Below are 23,805 nucleotides of genomic sequence, written 5' to 3' on the forward strand. Positions count from 1 at the left end.
TGGATTTTTTGTTTAACTTTTGCCGAATTTTTGATATTGTAGGCACATTTGATTCTAGAAAATTATTGGGAACGCAATCTGCTTCTGTTGGACTTTTTTGGAAAAATAAGCGAATTGTATTTCTTCCAGGAGAATAAAAGTTTACATTGGAAGGTTTTAATTGATTTCATGATATATAATTTCCACTTCAAAACAATTTCAAAAATACGTCTCGAACGATCGTGCATTAATCTAAGACTAAGATGTTGAGTACTTTTATTCCAACGTATTTCCCTTTTATTGGAAAGATAAGCGAATAATATTCATTTCAGGAAAAAGAGCTTATGGTATCTGAAACAAATTCTATATAATTTCCACCTCAAAACAATTTTGAAATACGTTCCGATCGATCATGAGCTGTGATCTGAGAGTTGAGACCATTTATCTGATGTATTTAGGACTTATATTTCTGACTTAATTGAAAATATACGTGAATTGTACTTCTTTTTAGGAGAGAGTTTATTCTCAAAGGAAATTAAATTATTTCAATACAATTTCCAAATCAAAACAATTTTGAAATAATTTCTGTCTCGAACGATTTTCAATTAATCTGAGACGTTTAAAATTTTTATTCCAACCCTTTACCTCTTACCGGACCTAATAAACCGGCCAAAGTCAACGATCAGCACCATTAGCGTACCTAATAAGGGGGGGGGCAGACTGCCCCCCTGACGAGTCACAACACATGCAAGTGACGTATCCCTGCCCCCCCCCCCCGACGAGTCCAAAGTGATCCCTGACGAGCCATAAGTGACCCCTCTCCTATGTGAAGACTTTTTTTTTGCTTGTCAATTTTTTTTTACCATTTATACCTCGGTCACATTTGCTCTATGGCGGCTGTACGGCGAGTCGGAAACAGCCGTTTTAACATTTTTGAACCAGCTGCATATAGGTGGTTTGTATATAAAACAAATGAATAAACGGCTGTTTTAATTCGCCTTACGGCTGCCGTAGATCAAATGTGACCGAGGTTTAAGTCTCGGTATAAAAATCAGTGCTTTTCAGTATCAAGGATCTTCAATACTGTCTTTCTAGGCACGGGATTAAATCCGATCAGCCTTTCATCCACCAGTTTTCTATAGTGCGTTAACAATTCCCTAGTGACGCTAAAGACCACACGCAGGGGGGGGGGATTGCGGGGGCGTTAAGGGTCGAATGCAAATTACAAACGCCGTCTTTTGATCGCTCTATATCATTTCGAGCAGGAACAATAATAAAAAAAACCCGGATGTGCGGTTTAGTAGTCCATATTTTTTTTTTCTTATTAAAAAAAAAACATTGAATGAAGAAAAAGAAAACGCTTGGGATCCAGATGACATCCCCATACAAAACATCTAACTTTTGAAAAAAAAGTGAAACTGTATGATACTCATTGTAATTTCCATACTGCAGTATTTGATAAATCCAATCATTTAAAGCCTATTTTTTTAGTTTAGCAACATTTTGTGAATAAATAGGCTAGGGCCATTACACACATAATGGGAACTGATACATGTGACAATCCTTTTTTTAGTGCCGCATGTGGTTATTCAAATGAGGAAACTCTTCATCCTCTATATTTTATTATGAACATGATGAATGGGTGCTACTGCGTATTTCGCGAACCGATTCCATTGTTGGATGCATGGAATATCTCTGTCGTTCTTTGATTTTCGCCATCATTTCCGATTGATCATGTGTTGATGTAAGATCGATTGTTTTGAGGTGCAAACAATTTAAGACAAATTTCATATATCTTTAGGACTGAATTCATGTTCTCTGAGAACATAAATGACACTTTCCCGGCAATATCGGAAAGGCAAATGAAATGGAGTTACAAACATCTCAAATTAATGCAGGATCGATCACGCATGATTTTAAATTTAATGCGAGTGTAAACGATTTAAATAACTGATATTTCCGTATATGGACGAACCCATGTTCTGTCAGAAAAAATGAAATGACTAATTTTCCCGACAAAGTCGAAAAGGCAATATTTTAATGGAATAAAAGTCGCAAAATTTCTTATTCTTGATCCAATCCGACATGAGATGAAAGTATTTCAGTATGGAATATTGAGTTAAAAGATTTCCTCTGTCAATAAAAATATATTTTAAGACTTTCGATGTGGAAATAATTGATTTTTGTTGTGCTATGAATACCTAAATCTTCCAACAACATACGATTGTTGTTCTTGGTCCGACCCGTTATAAAATGATGGTCGACTTTAAGAAAATCATAGATATACCTATATACAGAGTTTCGATCTAGCTGATACTTCTAAAAGGTTTCGAATCGGAAAGAGATCCGACCCGACATAAAATGGCGATATAAAATTGACAAATATCGAGTTCATAAAGATCTTGAATTATTAAAAATATACTTCTGAAGAGTTTTGGAACGGAAAGAATATAATTCGCACTACGCTATAATATCTACATCTTCTAACAACATGCAATTATTGCTTGTTCTTGATCCGACCCGATATGAAATTAAGTATACAAAAAAAGTTACTCCTCCCCGTAATCAAAATTACCCTGCCGCCGCCCATCCTCCTACCCCGGATGGTGGGCAAGGGGATTTAAAAAAACAGTAATACATATATAATGATAATATGACAAAATATATTTTGCGTTCAGAATTTTATGTTGCTCTATATACACAGCACATGGCGGTAAATGAACGTGGACTGAAAAAGGGACGACATGTTCTATTTCCACTCCATGCAGAATCATTGCCACTTTCGTGCCATTTCTAGTTAATTGATGCATACGCAATTGTTGATGATTATTTTACATCTCGTCTTTTTCTAACAATTTTGTCCAATAGGCGTCACTTTTCTTCTGTGTCTAATTTGTCAACAAGGTTAGAGCTGCAAAATATGTTGCAAATGTGCTTTTATCCTCTCAACGATAAAATGCGAAGGAACAATAGATTTAATTCCTTATAGAATTAGAGCTATTGTGACAAGTTCGGGCAACTGGCACTTCGTCATTTCACAAAGGAGTGATTAGTGCCCATGATCGAATTCATTGACCCTGAGCTTCATTGAAAACATTTACGTTAGCATCTCGTTTTTTTTTTGTCAGGACGACCTTTGTGCTTTTCTTGGCAAAAATAACAATTACAAGAATTCTTTGAACAGGAGTGAAAGCAGGAAGCCTGACCAGGTTGACGTTATTCCAAATGGTGCAAAAATAACCCCAACATGAAACTACAATGAGCACGCAATATTAACAGACGAACATTATATTTCAAAAGTGGTTCGGGTTATTATAATTTTGTAAATGTAATTTGAAAAATCGCGAGAGCAAAAGAAAGTTTAAAAACAGAGAAAAGAACGCAAATACAATGAATTGAAAGATGTGGAAAAAAAACAAGTATGAAAAGTAGATCATGAAAATTTAAAGAACGGGATTTTAAAAATAGCGACCAAGCCGACCATTATATGTTTTGGGTAGTTGGATATCAAACATGTCGGGGGGGGGGGGAAGAACACGTCCTTCCAAAAGTCAGTTAAGCGTAGGGGACACAAAATGTCATACACCCCACCCTCTCCCTGGCTCCCCCAACAAATGGAAGCTTTATTCATTTGATTATTTACGAACGCTCTCTAAATGTCAAAACTATCAAAATTGTTGAAGATATGCCTTATAGAAAATTCAAGCGCGCTTCGTGTCGTGTTTTCGTGCTTGCACCATTTACAAAGGCCAAATGAAATCTGATCTTAGTTATATAGCAATATAATGAGGCATATCTTTTAAAGTAGCTGAAAGGGCAGCTAGGCATTGTGGCCCCGGGTAAATCTATTAGTGCCCTAACTAGTATGGACTTGGTTGTATACCCCCCCCCCTGATTTTTAAGTTTATCTTTCTTTTAATTATGTTAACAATTTGCAAAGATTTTGTATCCCCACGCCGATACAAAAGGTAAGTTATAATCAAAGTTCTAATAATCCCGCCTTCTAAAAAGCTATTCTTTTTAGATGCCTATTGACATTACCGCCCTAAAAATATAATATGTACATAATTATACCAAAGGGCTATTATACTTTGTTGATTTCAACGTGCCCAGGATTTTATAGGTCTAATAATTTTCGACACCCAGCCCCCCCCCCCCCCCCCCCCAGTTTAGATCGAACAATTTTTCAAAAGATTCTAGTGTTGGATGACTTTTAAAAGCATTAAAATATTATAAGAGGGCAAAAAAGTAGACTCCACAGGATGTTCTTTCTTATCCTCTTTTAAGATTAACTGATTAAATACCTAACAATGGTGCTGTTTAAGTCATTAAAGATCAAAGCGGCCATTTGCTTTCACAATATAATGCGCGGCAAGTTCTTTTCAAAGAAAGTATCCGACGTAGATTATATTGATTAATTATCATTGAAGGGTCATGGGCGTAGCGGACATAACTATTCTGCGAAAGATCCTGCTCTTTTCATTGCGCTTGAGCGTTTTTCAGACTACTCGTTACAATGGGCTTCTAAATTGATTAATTGTGTATACATTGCACGAGTATGGAAACATAATGAATTGCGAAGAAGCACCATTACACTCACCTGCTGCGACAAAATAATCCAATGATTATGTAAAATGAATTTTGTAATTTGAACCATCAAATTAATGGCAAGGCGAATTATATCATTCTAAAACAGGAACAAGCGATTATCGTGCATTGGTGGAAGAAATAGTTAATTTTTAAGCAGGGTTAATTAGATATATATGAATTCTTCCACCTTGAAACGTACTAGAAGTATTTATAAAATCATTTATTAGACAGTTTTTGGCTCAATATTTCGTACATTTATGCCTTTATTTCGTGTCGGAGCAGAAATAAACACACAAGCGATAATCGTACATTGTTTGAAAATACCGTAGATTATTGCGAAAGGCAGTCAGATGCTTTCCGCCTCATAACTATTTAGAAATCTACGGCCTATTTTATCTATTAACATGCCAAATATTTTGCGTCATTTCATGTCGGGTCGGATTCAAGAACAAGCTATCATCGTACATTGTTCGAAGAAAGGAAAAGTTATTTCATTTCCGCCTTAAAACTATTTTCGAATAATCTAGGACACATGTTATCTGTCAATGTTCCATATATTTTGTTTTCTGGTCGAATTCAAGAACAAGCGATTATCGTACATTGTTCAAAGAAATACGTAATTATTTCGCAAGTTTTATTATATAAACACGAATCTTTCCACCTAGAAACGTACCAGAAATATTTTCAAAACCATTTAAGACACTTTTTAGCCCAATATGTCATTTTTTTATACCTTCATTTCTCGGTTCATTTCGTGCCAGAGCGGAAACAAACACGCAAGCGATAATCGTACATTGTTGGAAAATGCCGTAGATTACAACGAAAGGTAATTGGATTCTTTCCGCCTTAAAAATATTTAAAAGTATATTTCGAATAATCTACGACCCATATCTATTAATATTCCATATATTTTGTTTTATTAAATGTCTGGTCGAATTCAAGAACAAGCGATCGTCGGACATCGTTCAAAGAAATGCATAATTATTTCGCAAGTTTAATTATATGAACACGAATCTTTCCACCTTGAAACGTACCAGAAATATTTTTAACACCATTAAAAACACTTTTTAGCTCAATATTTCATTCTTTTATACCTTCATTTCGTGCCAGAGTGGAAACAAACACACAAGCGATAATCGTACATTGTTGGAAAATATCGTAGATTATTACGAAAGGTAATTAGATTCTTTCCGCCTTAAAACCATTTTAAAAGTATATTTCGAATAATCTAGGATCTGTGTAATCTATTAATATTTCATACATTTTGTTTTATTACATATCTGTTCGAATTGCGACGATTATCGTACATTGTTCAAAGAAATACATAATTATTTCGTAAAGTTTAGATACATGAATACAAATCTTTCCACATTGAAACGTACCAGAAATATTTTTAAAACCTCTTAAGACACTTTTTAGCTCAATATTTCATTCTTTTATACTTTCATTTCGTGCCGGAACGGACCTAAAACTATTTAAAAGTAGGCCTATATTTTGAATAATCTACGACCCATTTATATTCCATATATTTGTTTTATTAAATGTCTGGTCGAATTCAAGAACAAGCGATCATCGACATTGCTCAAAGAAATGCATAACTATTTCGCAAGTTTGATTATATGAATACGAATCTTTCCACCTTGAAACGTACCAGAAATATCTTTATAACCATTAAAACACTTTTTAGCTCAATATTTCCTTAATTTCCCCGTTCATTTCGTGCCGGAGCGGAAACAAACAGGCAAGCGATAATCATACATTTGGGAAAATACCGTAGATTACTATACGAAGGGTAATTAGATTCATTCCGCCTTCAAACTATTTAAAAGTATTTACGACCCATTTATCTATTAATATTCCATATCTTGTATTATTGATTGTCTGGTCGAATTCAAGAACGAGCGATTATCGTGCATTGTTCTAAGAAATACATAATTATTTCGTAAAGTTTAGTTACATGAATACAAATCTTTCCACATTGAAACGTACCAGAAATATTTTTAAAACCTCTTAAGACACTTTTTAGCTCAATATTTCATCCTTTTATACTTTCATTTCGTGCCGGAACGGACCTAAACAAACACGCAAGCGATGATCTTACATTGCTAGAAGTTACTATGTCCTATTTCATGTCGGGGTCGGATTAAGAATAAGCGATGATCGTACTTTGTTGGAAGAAATAGATCATTATTACGCAACGGAAATAATATAAAAATAATATCAATATGAATCTTTCCACCTCGAAATGTATAAGAATTATTTTGCTAAAAATCTAAGACACTTTTTAGCTCAATATTTCATACTTTAATAACTTCATTTCGTGTCGGGCAGACAAGAAAATCGCCGCATCGGTCGCGCACATTTCACCAACGGATTTAGAAAGCACATCACTTTGAGTACGAGTATTCGCCTGCAAGTTGGCCGCGTGCAAGCTGCGAGAAGCGGCGAGAAGCTGCAATGATAAAATCTAGGATTAATGATTCCTGTTAATCTGCTTTAATCTGAGCAGCGCGCCGCCGCTGGCTGCGTCTAGCGGGGAGATACATCCTGTTCACTAATTACCGCAGCGGGGGTGTGCTCGCGGGGTGCACGCTGCCAATACAATATGGATGCGGTCCCTTACCGAGGTCAAAGGTCATTTAGGGTCAATGATCTTAGACCATGTTGGGGGAATCGACATCAAAATCTTAACCTAAGGTTAAGTTTTTTAAATGTCATAACTTAGTTCATATAACTTGGACACAAGGTTAATTAAGTATCACTGAACATCCTGCATGAGTTTCACGTCACATGACCAAGGTCAAAGGTCATTTAGGGTCAATGAACTTTGGCCGAATATCTGTTGAATTACCATCATAACTTTGAATGTTTATGGATCTCATTATGAAACTTCGCTATAAGAGTAATCAAGTATCTTTGAACATCCCTTCTGAGTTTTAGGTCACATGACCAAGGTCAAAGGTCAATGGACTGTTTCCATGTTAGGGGTATTTGTTGAATTACCATCATAATTCTAAGTATATTGGTCTAGTTCATAAAACTCGACCTAAGAGTCATCAAGTATCACTGAAAATCTCATGCGAGTTTCAGGTCACATGACCAAATTCAAAGGTCATTTAAGGTCATTGAACTTTGGCCATTTTAGAGGTAATTATTAGATTGCTGTCAAAACTTTGAAATTTTATAGATGTAGTATATTAAATGTGGATATGGGGGTAATCAAGTATCACTGACAAGTCTTAGGTCGCATGATCAAGTTCAAATGTCAATGAACATAGTATTGTATCATTATTGTATCCCCCGAACAGAGTTCGGAGGATACTATGTCCTTTGGCCTCATCGCGCCGCAGAGATTTCCTTGTGAGTGCTCTATCAGCTGCATTTCTTCACCGATCATCTTCAAATTTAGCATGAAGGTCGAGTATGGTATAACGAAGCCACCTATCTATTTTGGTGTGGGCGGAGGTCACATGGTAAGGTCAAAGGTCATTTTCAGGTCAATGTTAAAGTTTACATGCAAGACTCTCTTATGACACCCAACTCTGCAACCGTATTTCACTTTTCAACCAAACTTGGATGGTAGATGGATTTGGGGTACCTGCATGTTATGCTGCGGTCGGAGGTCACATGATAAGGTCAAAGGTCATTTTCAGGTCAACGTTAAAGTTTACATGCAAGACTCTCTTATGACACCTAACTCCACAACTGTAAGTCACTTTTCAACCAAACTTGGATGGTAGATGGATTTGGGGACCTGCATGTTATGCTGCAGTCAGAAGTCACATGGTAAGGTCAAAGGTTATTTTCAGGTCAAAGTTGAATTTTACATGCAAGACTTTCTTTCTCCGCAACCATAAGTCACTTATCAACCACACTTGGATGGTAGATGGGCTAGGGGGACCTGCATGCTAGGGTCATTGTCACCATGATATATGTATTTATTTGTCAAATTTCTGTGTGAGCTCTATATATCGCAATGACGGATGACGCGGTGGGTTAGGGGAATACATGTGCTCGGCTGCGCGACCCGCCGAGCATCTCTAGTTTGAATGGTGTTTTTTGTGAATAATTATTTTATAGTAGTTTTCAAAGTCAGCACTGCCGCTATATTGAATCGCGTGATGCAGGTGAGACAGCCAGAGGCATTCCACTTGTTTATTATATAATTGTCAAATCCATTCAATCATGTATTCAGCATATTTATAAAGGATGAAAAGAAACAATTGAAGCAGCATTCAGCAAAGCTATTTTCCATTGATGTCCTTTTAACATTTTTCAAAGTCAGCACTGCCGCTATATTGAATCGCGTGATGCAGGTGAGACAGCCAGAGGCATTCCACTTGTTTATTATATAATTGTCAAATCCATTCAATCATGTATTCAGCATATTTATAAAGGATGAAAAGAAACAATTGAAGCAGCATTCAGCAAAGCTATTTTCCATTGATGTCCTTTTAACATATTCACACAAAAATCATTTCCAATTAGAACATTTAAGGATCTTCAACATGAAGTATATTGCATGAGAGTTGAATCAATTGGGATAATGCCAGACCACAATCAGATTACAGGATTATGTGTAATCACATAAAACAGCACATATATATTTGATCACACCACCCCCCCCCCCTCCTTCTCTCTCCCTTTCTATTTCTATTATTTTCCTCACTCTTATCCTCTGCCACACTTAAACACTCCCATACACTGTCAATGGATTTGCAAGCACACACTTTTTACCTTAATTGTTTTGGCTTCTGTAAGTTATCCTTTTATGTGCTTGTACTTGCATTTTTGTTTCATCGTAAGCATAATTTGTATGACTTATATCTGAATTCCATCAATATGACAGATTTCAAATTCTTTGATGACAAGAAATAACAGCTAGTCATATTTGTTGCTATAATGATATTGAGCGTTGTTACATATTTCGAGCTTACACAAACATTAATTGTAGATTTCAAGTGCAGCATTTGAAAGAACTTCCCACAGTTTCTCTTATTTTTTTCTCATGGTGACTGAACATTCAAAATCACTATTATATTGGGCAATGTTATAACCATTGTACACAAAGGACACCCCTTGAGGGTGTTCTCATGGGTTGTAAAACCTGCTCTTTGTTGTAATTGAGAGTTTGGCTTGAAGAGAAATCAACTTTTGTTAGCATTTGATTTGTCTCCTTTCAAGGCAATATTATAATGAGTCTCATCATTGGCAGGTGGTCTTTACATTTCTCTTCTGACCATTGTAAAGAGTTACCAGATAATACAGTATTTATACAGTGCATCCTACAAAAAACAAAATTGAGATTTAACGATGATTTATCATAACTTAATCATAAATACAATAGACAAATGACATATCATTGTAAAGCTTAGAGTCTCCTCTTTTAGCTATGTAACATAAACGATTTCTCAGCAATGTATGATTGAGTAAAAACAATTTGAAAAAAGATACCAAAAAGTAATTTGGCGGGGTATCTGAAATTTAAAAAGAAAATCACATGCCTAAAAAGTTCAATATCTGCTCTTTAATTGATACCTCAATCACAGAAAATAGTCAAGAAATAAAAAGTTCTGATTCTTCAAAACAATGCTTGTATTTCCATAATTTCATTAAATAAACATGTTTTCATCGGTTTTACACGGTTAACAGTGAGTTTATGCAAGGCTGATTGTCAACAACGCTGAATGCTTGCCTGTAAAACCTGTTTATTTTATGAAATTCTTGGAGTTCAAGCCTTATTTCAAATAAACTAAATCTTTATTTTACTGAAACCCCCCTCCCCCATGAATTTTGTGACCATGCCGCCGCGCAACATACAAGGAAATCTTACCACAGTCGTTGCCTAGGACTAGAAATCCATCCTAGGTTTCCCCATGCAAATGATCATGTAATTCATTTCGTCCATTTTTTTACCACGCCACTGACTTTATACTTTGTTGTCTTGTATTATTCGATCAATTATTCGATACTCGGGTTTACAGTTCCAAAATCATGCAACATTTTCGAAGTGCATTTCAGATCCAGAAGTAAAAAAAATGTGATTTCATATAAAATAGTCAATAAAAATTGTCTCCAAAAAGTTCATAGAAAAAACAATAAAATACAAGTTTGAAAACAAAGAAATAAATTCACAACAAATATTTCATTACTTATTTTGTTATTTGTTTCAGTTGACCATTCAAGGGTTATTATCAACGATGGCTACCCCGGTGACTACATCAATGGTAACTATATTGATGTAAGTATTGAAATATTGTTTACTGTGAGCTGATATTTTAAACAATACATTCATTCATGAGATCACCTTCTTTTCATTGCAAATTTTGGTTTTGCATCAACTTTTGAAAACCAGAGATGATATGTATTTTTGATACGAAATTTCACAGAGAACTGAAATATGCATATAGCATTATATGTAAGGCAACAGTGTTACATTGACTTGAATATGATTTTTTTTTAACGTCATCTTGTTTTGTTTACCATGATATCTTTTATAATCCTCATATGACAAAATAATTTTTAATACCTAAGAGAACAAAACTTTATTAAGACTTTTGAAAAATGTGTAATTTAGACAAGTTATTAATTCACAAAAAGTGAAGCTTAACTTGTGCATTTTGACATGATTAAAAATATTTTGACATTGGAACTCCAAATGAATAGACGACGTTGGGTCCATTTTATATGGCAGATCATGATATTGTAACAATTGGGGTACAGTATTATTGGCCAGAATTCACAAAGATGGTTTTGAAAACCCACAGTTTATGCAGATTTCCTATATAAATTACGCTTAATTTAGCGCATGTATGAAAAATGTCAAATCCTGATGCGCGCTTTTGTCAAAGTGTGCCAAATTGATGCCTGTTGCCGTGGTTATCAATGCTATTTTATTCATGAGTCCACTGCATAAACCATGGGACTCAACTGTGGGTTTTCAAAACCACCTTTGTGAATTCGGGCCAATATGTTTAAGAAAAGAAATGCTATAAAACATAGATATTGTTCCAAATATAAATATATGAAACAGAAATTTATTTAAAAAATAACCATATCCTGTGTAGTTTACCAAACTACAGTGGCCTAGTTATTGTTTAACCCCAATACTCGGGGGGGGGGGGGGGGGGTGCATAATGGTTCCCGTGTCAAATTTTTGTCGGAACTTCCTAACGCCTCAGTATTTTAAAGAAAAAAAATTCATTACTTTTTTCTCTGATCCTTCCCGCACATTTTGATACCAAATTTATGGCGATCGGACGTACTGTGTGGTTGTCAGATTAATGAAATTTTGCTATTTCTCTATATGACTGTGTATTAACCCCTATGGACAAAATCAGCTTTTTCCAATTTATGTAAATACTTTTCTAGTAAGTATCATCATTGTTTCAAATTGTGTAGATAATTACCACACACACACATCCTCCCCCACATTCACACACACACACACATAAGCATCTGAAAACGCTTGATGAATAAGAAGGTTGAAAACAATAAAATACATAAGAAATAATTACCACAATCTATCTTTTTCTTTCAGGAAGTAATGAGGGAGTTATAAAAGACATTTGTACCAAAAATTGCTAGACCCGAGGCTTTATTTAATGAGAAATACCAAAATCTATGATTTCTTGCACAAATTACCATAGGTTGCCATCAATTTATTAATAAAAACATAAAAGGACTACTGTAAATTTAGCTTACAAGTTTGTAGATTACATAATTCTTGACCCTTTTGCAAAATGTTGAGGCAATCAGGTGACCCATGGCCGAGATCTTGGGGGGGGGGTTGGGCCCCTCCCAGGTAATAACAAGCTTTCAAATACCCTGGGAGTATTAGGGTTAATAGGCATTGAAGTGGTGTTGATATTGTCATTGTTACTGATATCATTGTTTATATATAACCAGTTACCAAAGGCATGGAAGAACAGTATTGAACTTCAACAACAAGGTGAAAATGTAGAGAAGATAGACATGAGTTGGGAACATCAGAAACGTTACATTGCTACACAAGGTTGCCTCAAGGACACAGTACCAGAATTCTGGAGAGTGGCTTGGCAAGAAAATTCAAGAGTCATCGTCATGACAACTAAAGAAGTAGAAAGAGGGAAGGTAAGAATGATTTCTGTGCCTACATGTAGGTTGAGTTGGAAAATTCTTCATTGTTCTATCAATGTAAGAGTCAATCTTTAGCGTAAGTAATCTCCTGAATGGGTATAAAATCTAATAACAAATAACTGTTATTCAATTACAAAGTTTCGCAATATGTAAAAAACAGTTATATGCAGGCCGCCATGAATGTGCAATATATGGGCTGATGTCGTGTTCACACTTTCCTTATTTTATGTCATTACATGAAATTATTATTATTTCCTATTTTCATACATTTGTGAAAGATTTGTCTTCCATGTAGCAAAATAAGTTGCAGCAATGATTTTCTTACACATTGAATCAGCTGTCAATCCAATATTCTGTTTGGGGAGGACAAATGTAAATAAATATAATATCATATAATAACATACAAAAGAATAAGTGGGGATATTACATCATAAGCATGCTCATTGCATATTCATTCACAGAACTCTTTCACCAAAATAATGCAAATTTTTAAAATTTTATAACAGTGTTTATTGCTTGTCAGATTTTGATGACATTTTCAGTGTTTTATTTGTCTGATTTTTTTATCTGTTCGAACCATATATTTTTAATTCTGGAGTACCCATTAACACTGATTGTTTGATTGTATTATAGAATAAATGTGTACGTTACTGGCCTGATGCTAATACCAAGAAAGACACTGGATTGATAACAGTAACACACATCTCAGAACAAAGTATGGCAGACTATGATCTAAGAGAATTCTCTCTCTCTCATAAAGACTTTGTAAGTATATCCTTTATTCTTTTCTCCTTCATTATAATATAGAAATAGAATTGTAGAGCGCTGAAAGTATTTGATAAAGTATATCTACTACTGTTTTGTATTGAAGTTGTTTATGGATGGTGCCCTCCTGAATTACAGGGGTAAGCTATTCCAGATTTAAGGGGAAATTCAAGCTGATGCTCAATCACTTCATATTACTTTTTGTCTCGCCTGAACAAAGTTCGGCAGAGACCTACATGTAGTAATCACTTCTGTTGGTCTGTTGGTTAAATGTTAAATTGTTTTTCAACTTGTTCTCATTTCTGTATTTTGCATCAATTATGTTCATACCTGGTACATACAATCCTTGGATAATACCACTATGTGTCCTTGAGGATAATGGTGTCAAAGGTCATCTAGGGGTTAAAAGGTCAAATGATATTAGGTTTTGTCCATCCTTTTTGTCTTGCCCACCAGAGGTGAAGGTGAGATTAAGGGATCCAAATGTTGTCTGTCTGTCATAAACATTATGACACATAACTCGGCAACCATTAGTCACTTTTCACCCAAACTTGATTTGTAGATTAAATTAGGGGACATGCATGTAATGGTGCAGTTGGAGGTCATGTGGTAAGGTTAAAAGTCATTCTCAGGTCAACGTTAAAGTTTACGTGTAAGACTCTCCTATGACACACAACTCCCCAACCGCATGTCACTTTTCACATAAACTTGGGTTGTAGACGTACATATGAGACCTGCATGTCATGGTCCAGTCAGAGATCACATGGTAAGGTCAAAGTTCATTTTCAGGTCGATGTTATAGTTTACGTCAAGACTCTTATGACACATACATATAACTCAGCAACCGTAATTGATTTTCACCCAAACTTGGGTTGTAGATGAACTTAAAAGACCTGCATGTTATGGAGCAATCAGAGGTCACATGGTAAGGTCAAAGGTCATTTTCAGATCAATGTTATAGTTTACGTCAAGACTCTTATGACACATACGTATAACTCGGCAACCGTAATTGATTTTCACCCAAACTTGGGTTGTAGATGAACTTAAAAGACCTGCATGTCATGGTGCAATCAGAGGTCACATGGTAAGGTCAAAGGTCATTTTCAGGTCAATGTTAAAGTTTATGTGCAAGACTCTCTTATGACATATAACTCAGCAACCTTCGTTAATTTTCACCCAAATTTGGAGTGTAGATGAACTTACATGTATGATACCTGCATGTCATATGGTAAGGTCAAAGGTCATTTCAGGTCATTGTTATGACATTTTTCCGCAACCGCAAGTCACTTTTGAACCAAACTTGGGTTGTAGTTGTACTTAGGAGACCTGCATGTTATTGTGTTCAGAGGTCACATGGGAAAGTCAAAGGTATTTTTTAGGTCAACATTAAAGTTTATGTGCAAGACTGGCATGACGAATGTTATTCCATCCCAGCTATTTTAGAATGAACTTTTGATACAATTCTGTTGAGTGCCCTTGCAAAATCACGATATTTCTGGAAATTCTGGTTACTTTCACAAGTAGGCGAGACACAACATCGCTTTTGCCTTGTTTCTCATACATTCGTATTTACGGTTGCAGGTGGCAATATAGTGAATTTAAAAAGGTAAATTTATTTATACCCCCCCTAAAAGTATTGCGGATCAATTTGAGAAATTTTATCTTGTCATTTGAGGATTAGCATTAAAACCTATATTGTTTTGGAAAAATTAACAATACTGCTTTGTATTAAGACCCCCTGAAAGCCAAAAAGCATTGGCTTATTAGGGTAAAGATACAGAAAGGGACAGAAAGGGTGATAGCAGTGAATGAGTAAATGTTATGTTGAGATTAAAAGATGTCACGATTTATAAGGCGTTTTTCTCTTCAACTTTGAGCTATTAGGAATCCTACATTCATTAGGTAGGTGGAAGAGCCATGGTGTAGTGGTTCTGACTCTCACCTTGTAAACAGAGGGTCGTGTGTTTGAATCCCACCGTGGCCTAGCGTCCTTTGGCAAGGCGTTAATCCACACTTTGCCACTCTCGACCCAGGTGCTAAATGGGTACCCGGTAGGATGCGAAAGATATTGTATGTTTGATTTTGCCTGCGCCATAATGTGGCTGCGACGAATGCAAGGAATGCTCCCCAGGGAATGCAAATTGTGCACTTTTCGTGCTTGATTGAAATGAATCCAATGACCGGGGTAATAATATGCTGTAACGTGCTTTGGGCCATTCTGGGAAAAGCGCTTTATAAAAATTGGCTATTATTGTTCACTTTTGCTCTCCTTTGCTTGCTTCCTCACTCATTTCACTGTCCATTATCCTCATTTGATTTAGCCAATATCAATCCTCCTTTCACTACCACCATGGTTCACCTCCACCCCCCCCCCCCTGATTTAATCTCAACAAGGCTACTTATCTGAAATGAAGTGTTTTTTCTTTCTGTATAGCTCTTATAGTTTAGTTTCGCTTGAAAAGTGGTTTCAAAGTATTTCCTTGTTATTTGAATATAGTCTCATCTTGTATCTTTTTTTGTTAGCCTGATGAATCCAGACCAATGTTCCACTTTCACTTTAAGAGTTGGCCTGATCATGGTGTTCCTTCTGATCCTAGCAGAGTTCTTAACTTTCTTCAAGATGTCAACAAAAAACAGGAAACATTCCCTGAGGCTGGTCCCATCATTGTTCATTGCAGGTAACACTAGTCATACCTTAACATTTTCTTCAATTTCCTGTATTCTTAACTCTGATTTAAGGGGGGGGGGAGCTAAATGACCAACACCGTGACTGTGTTTTATAAATTGTTAGTCCTTAAACATATGTTTGAGATAACTTAGTCATACAGAGGAAAAATAAGCCTATAATTTTATTTACATTGAGAAAATAAATTGTATTTACATGTTTAAAAAAAAGGTACCTAATTTGCTTCTTGGTAACACAACTATTGCAATATGATCGTATTACTGAATTAGTGTGATATAATTCACATGAGTCTGTATGACAAGACTGATTGTTGAGAATGCGGCATTATGGGAAAATGTACCTGGCCAGATATGAGTAGCTAAGATGGAAGCTATTGACGTTCTGCTTTGTATGCACTTTAACTTTAGCTTTGATACCCAATTCATTTATGTAAATATTTGGGAATGATAAATAAGACATTTTTTTCTTAATTATTAAAGAAGACTTTCATAATAATGTTGCAATGTGATAAAACAAATTTGGCTTCCCATAATTTTAGCACATAGCTTCACTATGGCCAAAATTAAACTGGACTTTAAAAATATGAGCAAATATGTCTATTATTTAAATCCTTTCTTTATTTTTTATATGTATTTTTACTTTTTGTCTTGTCTGAACAAAGTTCAGCAGAGACCTAGTACTGTAAAAGTGGAAATTTTCGCGGCAAGATCGGCGAGCGCGAATTTAAAAACATGCGGATTTATGAGCATCTATTTTAATGCAAGTTTCGAACCACGGTTCAATTGCATGTATCGTTTTGGCAAAAACCCTGCACTATTTGACCTATAGAGTGCGACATTTAAGCAAGTAAGCTTTAGCTCCAAAATGATAATATGCATCGCGAGAATTTGTTCTTATGTGATCATTTTTTTTAATAGTCGCAGATCGGTATTTAAATTATGATTTTGCTTGAAATATAAGTTGCTTTTGCTGTTTGATTGGTGAGTGTTTAGATCTGTTCAGTTTTTTTTAGGGTCTTGTCGATTGCCCAGGTTTGTTGATTGATCCCAGGGGCCACGGAACCGGGGGGGGGGGGGGGGGGGGCTGGGGAGGCTTCAGCCCCCCCCCCACTTCTTTCCAAATTCGTGTACAAAACCGTAAAATTACCATATGATTGTGATTTTTAGCATGGTCAGGCCCCCCCCCCACTTTTGGCTCAGCCCCCACTTTGAAAACCGTTCCGCGGCCCCTGGATCCCATGCACTTTGAATAGCCATAATTGTCCTGGTCCTTACCCGTTGCTCGGCCGAATTTCAGGTCACATGACCAAGGTCAATGGACTTTGGTCATGTTGGGGGTATTTGGTGAATAACCATCATAACTCTGGAGGTGTATGGATCTAGTTCATAAAACTATCACTGAAAATTTCATGCGAGTTTCAGGTCACATGACCAAAGTCATAGTTCATTTAAGGTAATTGAGCTTTGTCCATTTTGGAGGTAATTATTGAATTGGTGTCATAACTTTCAATGTATCACTGACAACCCTATGGTCACATGATCAAGGTCAAATGTCATTTAGTGTCAATGAACTTAATATTGTATCATTATATGAATATTGTTTTTTGTAAATAATTATTTTATAGTAGTTTACAAAGTCAGCACTGCTGCTATATTGAATCAGGCAATGCAGGTGAGACTGCCAGAGGCGCTCCACCTGTTTAAACACTATTATACGAAAGATGCCCGCAATTCTATTAATATGAACTTAACCTGTGTATAATTTGTTTTATAAATTGAGAATACAAGGTAGAAAAATTGTTCTTAAGTCAAAAATGACTTTTTAGGTATCATAGTCTTTAGTTAAACAAGGCTGTAAGTTTCCCTTATGACCCATCACTATTATTTGCCTAGAAATGTATATTACATAGAATGCCTTTTGTGTACATGCCATAAAGTTCTATACCACCTCAGCTTATAAAACCGCACATATTGTCTTCATGAGGTGTGCATTAAGGCAAGGCTCCACATTAACTTTTTTTGGTGGTGGCCCATTTGGGCCACCAAAACATTCAAATAATTTTTTTGGTGGCCCATTAGTAAGGTTTGGTGGCCCGAAAAATATAAAGAAAAACATTAATTAAAAATGAATAACACAAACTGAAATATTTTGCAGTCACTACCACTTACCACTATTCTTTATCTTGTATGTAAATCGTGCTTGCTGTTATTTTACTTTGCTTATTTTGTGGTTATATATAAATTGTTCCATCATTGTAAATATGAAAAATGATTGAAAGAGAATAAAAGAATTGTATTGTTCCCAGGTTGTGTGGACTTTTAATCTCCGTATAGACACACACTCATAATGGTAAAGTAAATAAATAGTGCATGTAGCAAACTCAGATAAATTACAAAACAATGATTTTTCCTTTCCTCCTTTTTGATCGTAAAACCTAGATTATGCAGGCCCCAAATCCAGTTTATTTTCTCTTTTCCAGCATATTATAGCAGGAGAAAATCACAGAAAAATATGCTGCAGAATTAGAACAATGTGTAAAAGGGGGAAATAAACAAAAATAATTTTTAGAATAGTATACAATGTATTGAAAAAAGAAAACAAAAATTGTAAAAATGAATAGATCTAAGTGAAATAAAACAAAAGAAAAAATGATGAAAGAAAAAACAAAGAACAGGAAAAAAATTGAGAAAAAAACAAAAGAAAATGTAAGAAAAATGAATAGGACAAAATTATCATAAAATGGGGAAAATTTTTATTATTAATATTATTCAGTAGAAGCATGTTCTTTAATCAGGCATATTCAATGGGAAGGGGTATAAATGGTTTAATCACTGTAAAAAAAAAGGGGGGGGGGGGAGAAAATAAGAAAACGTCAAAAGTTATCTGGAAAAAAAATGAGAAAATTCCTTCCTTATTTTTGACAAAATGATGGAAAAAATTCACATTTCATATCAATGTAATGCCTTTCCAAAGTATTTACTTCCTTAAGAGTGGTTTAAGAAGACATTTATAAACAAGAAAGAAAGAAGCTGTCTATTTATTTTTGGCTAGAAGAGACACAGCTTCAAAATAAACCAAATATCAATATACATACAAATGCACATGTGGGACTGTGATGTACTCACCTATGTGTTTTATGTGTATTAATGCATTTGGAAATCGGTCTTTTTGAGTCAAAAGAGAGGTCATAATTCCTCCTTTTAATGCTTTTAAATAATCAGGTTTCAGTAATATGGACTGTAGAAGGGCATTTCATTGGTGTAAACTGTGACTTTGACATAGATTTTCAAAGTTCTGGGGAAGATTTCTTGGCAGTAACATTTCGTATCGCAGCTCCCTGAGTCTGAATAGTCTGCTATCGCACAGCGCAGCTAGCTGCAGTGGTTTCATGCATGCAAAGCTCAGCCAGACAGCCAGATAGTTACTGTATGCCAGCGGTAGGCCTACATACTGTCATGACTATGTAATCTTTGTGTGTGTGTATTTGTGTGTAGATTAACAAAAAAGGCGCATGACGGATTGGATTGCAATTTGAACTGTAGAAAGTTGATAAATGCATGCAAAATCGGGAGAAAAATTGCGCTACTTTGAAAATTATTGGTTGCCCGATTCGGGCCACCAAAACTTAACATTTTTTCAATAATGGTTGCCCGAGATGAATTTTTGGTGGCCCCGGGCCACCGCTAATGTCGAGCCTTGATTAAGGTGTCCAGAATTCAGATCAGTTAACAGTCATATGAATGGAGTAAATTTTTCAAATAAAAACAAGTTCTTCCGATATGACTGCTATAATTTTCATTACTTTCATTACTAAAAAAATTGTAACATTTGTCCGAGCAATCAGGTTGATTACCTACGGTAGGCTATACAAATTGTATTTTTACATTGAATTACACTTAATGCACAAAAATCTGTACATTTGTTTAGATAGATCCATTCAAGAAATAGCTTTTTCAAAGTACTTACCAGTATTTCATGGTATTTCCTGTTTTTTTTTTGTTTTTTTTGTCAGATATTGCTTGGCGGTATTAACCAGTTAGTACTGGTATTTACCAGTCAACCTTGCATTACAGTGCATGCTTCATTCTATATAATCTTGTATTATTTTGAGCACTCTCTGCTTAGGAGCCTTCAGCCTAGATCGCCTGTTATTCATTACTAGTTTTGACAACCCATTTGGTATACTGCCAGCTTATGCATAGAATTGCAGGCCTTAATTTGAATGTTCTATGAGCCCACTTTAATATGATATTTGACCTATCAAAGATTATGATGATATCAAAAGTATCAATCAAGTTTGGTTAGTGTTTGATTTAATACAAAGTCTCCTATTGTATTCTTATTTTTACAGTGCTGGTATTGGAAGAACAGGAACATTCATAGTCATTGATATCATTCTCAACCTTATTAAGCAACATGGTAAGTAAACACTTCTATTCTTGTCCATTAAATACAGCTTTTATATTTCACTGTAAAGGACTCTCTAGGGAGATACAAGCATTTACTGTAAAGTGGATTTTTTTAGAATATTATTTTGTAAACCAAAGTATTTTTCTGAAAAAATAATGCCCCTGCAGATGAAGTCTGGAGGGGTGTTACACCCACAAATGTAGTAATCGCCCACAAATGTAATAACGCCCACAAATGTAATAACACTTTATCCACAAATGTAATAACGCCCACAAATGTAATAACACTTTACCCACAAATGTAATAATTTCACCCACAAATGCAATAATGCACTTTACCCACAAATGTAATAATTTTTGATCGCCCACAAATGTAATAATGACTTTACCCACAAATGTAATAAATTTGGAGGGATTTTTTGCGAATCCGTTCTGAACTAAAATCCTATAGTAATGCGTTCATATAGCACAAAAGTGCGAGGTCTTTTTTCCAGACCCGGTTAATGAAACATTATAGTACAAGTCCAAAGTCTTTTTCCAGACCCGGTTGTTTAAAAATTATAATATATGTACAAAGTTTTTTTTCCAGACCCGGTTAATTCAAACATTATAATGCAAGTCCAAAGTCTTTTTTCAGACCCGGTTGTTTAAAAAATTGTAATATAAGTTTAAAGTCTTTTTTCCAGACCCGGTTGTTTCAACAATTACAATATAAGTCCAAAGTCTTTTTTCCAGACCCGGTTGTTTAAAAAATTATAATATATGTCGAAAGTCTTTTTTCCAGACCCGGTCATTTCAAAAATTATAATATAAGTCCAAAGTCTTTTTTCCAGACCCGGTTGTTTCAAGTCCAAACTAAGATATGATAATGATATTCTAGTTAAATAAAAATGAGAATCGAGCTTTGTCTTTTCTCCAGACCCAGTTGATTAAAACTCTCTTATTAATGTTAAATAACTGTGTGTGTGTGTGCTTGAGTTTTTGTCAGACGTGTATCAATCAGAAATAACATGGAAATATAGCGTAGTCTTTCATCCAGACCCAAATCTTTCAAATAAATGAATAATAATAATGATAATAAACTGGTAATAACAAACAAAGACTCACAATCCTATTTATGTCGAATAACATGGAAATATAGCGTAGTCTTTCCTCAAGACCCAGATCTTTCAAATAAGAAATGATAATAATAATAATAAATTTGTAATAATAAAAAAACAAAGACCCACGATCCACTTTATGTTGAAAAACATGGAAATATAGCGTAGTCTTTCCTCCAGACCCAGTTATAAATGTCATTTAATCCTCTCAGTACCAAGCCATTTTTAGCCCAATTGAGTTATTTCACTTTGATCTGCCCTTGGCACTGAGATGGTTAAAACACAACAACAACAAAACAAAGACCTTGCAATCTTATGAACATTGAATAACATGGAAATATGGTGTAGTCTTTCCTCCAGACCCAATTATTTCAAAATAACCCAAATCATTAAAAAAGAATAACAGAATCTAAGGCCCAACTATCCTTCAAACTAAGAACGTTCAATAGATAATAGTTTAGAGAGTTTTATTTATTCCAGACATTGTCATTTTCAAAAATAAGATAAATGTAATACATATTACGAAGACTCAATCATATTCTTGTGCCTGTTCAACATGAATAAGATGATTGGGGGAGTATTTCATCAACATTCATGTCCGACAAGTTGTCAGATCTGACAACTGTCCTTGATGTTGATTGGCTAAGAAGCAGTGTCGGATAAAACGTCAGACAACTCCTTTCATGAAATTTCTTTGCCTGGAAGAATTAATTACATTATTCATTACAGGATGTTTTGCTGGAAGAGGGTTAAATGTTTTTGGTTTTTTTTAAACTGGTCTGGTCAAATTAAGTATGCGTTATCACAAGGGTTTTATAGTTTGGAAGATGCTGGGGTCTAAGTTTTAAGATTAATGTTTCGCTTAATTTGTATTTTAAAGAGAACTGCGTGAGACGTAAAGACAACACTCTAAGCCCAAGCATTTTAAGTGGGTATAAGATTGAAGATTGGTCTTAGCTGTGATTTGTTTGTCAATATTTGTTTATCTTTTAAATAACCGGGTCTAGACGAAAGACTAAGCATAATACTTGTGTTATTCCACAAGAATAAGAATATGACAAAGTCTTTTGTTTTTAAGATTGTTTAAATCATTATTAAATTACAGGGCCTGGAATAAAGACAACACTCTAAACATATGCTTTTCTTAGCATGGTCAGATAACGTTAATTTGGAGGATTGTTGGTTCTCAGATTCGTTGTTGGGGGTTGGGTTTTATTGATTTTTTATTCTTGAAATAATTGTGTCTGGAGGAAAGTCGATCTGCGACAATCGGTCTTCCATGTTATTCCACAGTAATTAGATTATTGGGTATTCGTTTTAGAATATTTGTAAAAACTATTTCATTTTTTTAAAATAATAACCAAGTCTGGAGAAGGATGTTTGCTTTACCGATGCATTATTACAATGTTTTGTAGGGGTCGTAGTCATGGGCGGAAATCCCAGGGGGGTAAGAAATTCATCATTCAAAATCGAAATAAAACATGTATTGTAGGAGGAAGAGATGACCTTACTTTCAGGTGATAACCTTTTTTCTTTTTTTTTTTTGCTTGTCAAATTTTCCAGACCCTTTCCCCCTACCTTTCGGGAGAGATTTCCGCCCCTGGTCGTAGTATTATATAAAAAAAAAAAACTGGGTGTGGGGTAAAGACATATTTTTTTACTGGGTGAAACTTTGGAAAATTGGTCTTAGATTTGAAGTTTTTTTAATTCATTTATTGAATGACATGGTCTGGAGGAAAGAGTACACTTGATTCTCAATTTACCCTTAGCGCAAATACTCACAATATACGCTGCATAAGTTGAAACAACAACAAAGACATTAATTCCACCAGTTTTAATTAACTAGGTCTGGAGAAAAGACTAAGCTCGATTCTCATTTTTTTTTTTCCACTGGAATATATCATCATTGTATCTTAGTTTGGACTTATATTAGAATTTTTGAAATAACCGGGTCTGGAAAAGACTTTGGACTTATATCAAAATTTCTCAAACAATTAACTGGGTCTGAAAAAAAGACTTTAGACTTTATTTTTGAAACAACCAGGTCTGAAAAAAAGACTTTGGACTTATATTATAATTTTCTAAACAACCGGGTCTGAAAAAATTTTGGACACATCGTCTAATCTTTATAACCGGGTCTGGAAAAAAGACTTTAGAC

At 35.0% G+C, this 23,805-nt stretch overlaps 1 protein-coding gene across 1 annotated transcript in view; it reads left to right on the forward strand.

The window, feature by feature from the left end:
* LOC121427160 (tyrosine-protein phosphatase non-receptor type 11-like) overlaps nt 1–23,805 on the forward strand; it is a 67,663-nt gene that overhangs the window by 37,909 nt on the left and 5,949 nt on the right. The window contains exons 8-12 of the mRNA XM_041623422.1: nt 10,743–10,810; nt 12,478–12,681; nt 13,321–13,452; nt 15,976–16,130; nt 20,490–20,557. Coding sequence (XP_041479356.1) covers nt 10,743–10,810; nt 12,478–12,681; nt 13,321–13,452; nt 15,976–16,130; nt 20,490–20,557 — 627 coding nt within the window. The remainder of the gene's footprint in view (nt 1–10,742; nt 10,811–12,477; nt 12,682–13,320; nt 13,453–15,975; nt 16,131–20,489; nt 20,558–23,805) is intronic.

Source organism: Lytechinus variegatus, chromosome 14 (assembly GCF_018143015.1).
Source record: "Lytechinus variegatus isolate NC3 chromosome 14, Lvar_3.0, whole genome shotgun sequence".
Classification (NCBI taxonomy): domain Eukaryota; kingdom Metazoa; phylum Echinodermata; class Echinoidea; order Temnopleuroida; family Toxopneustidae; genus Lytechinus; species Lytechinus variegatus.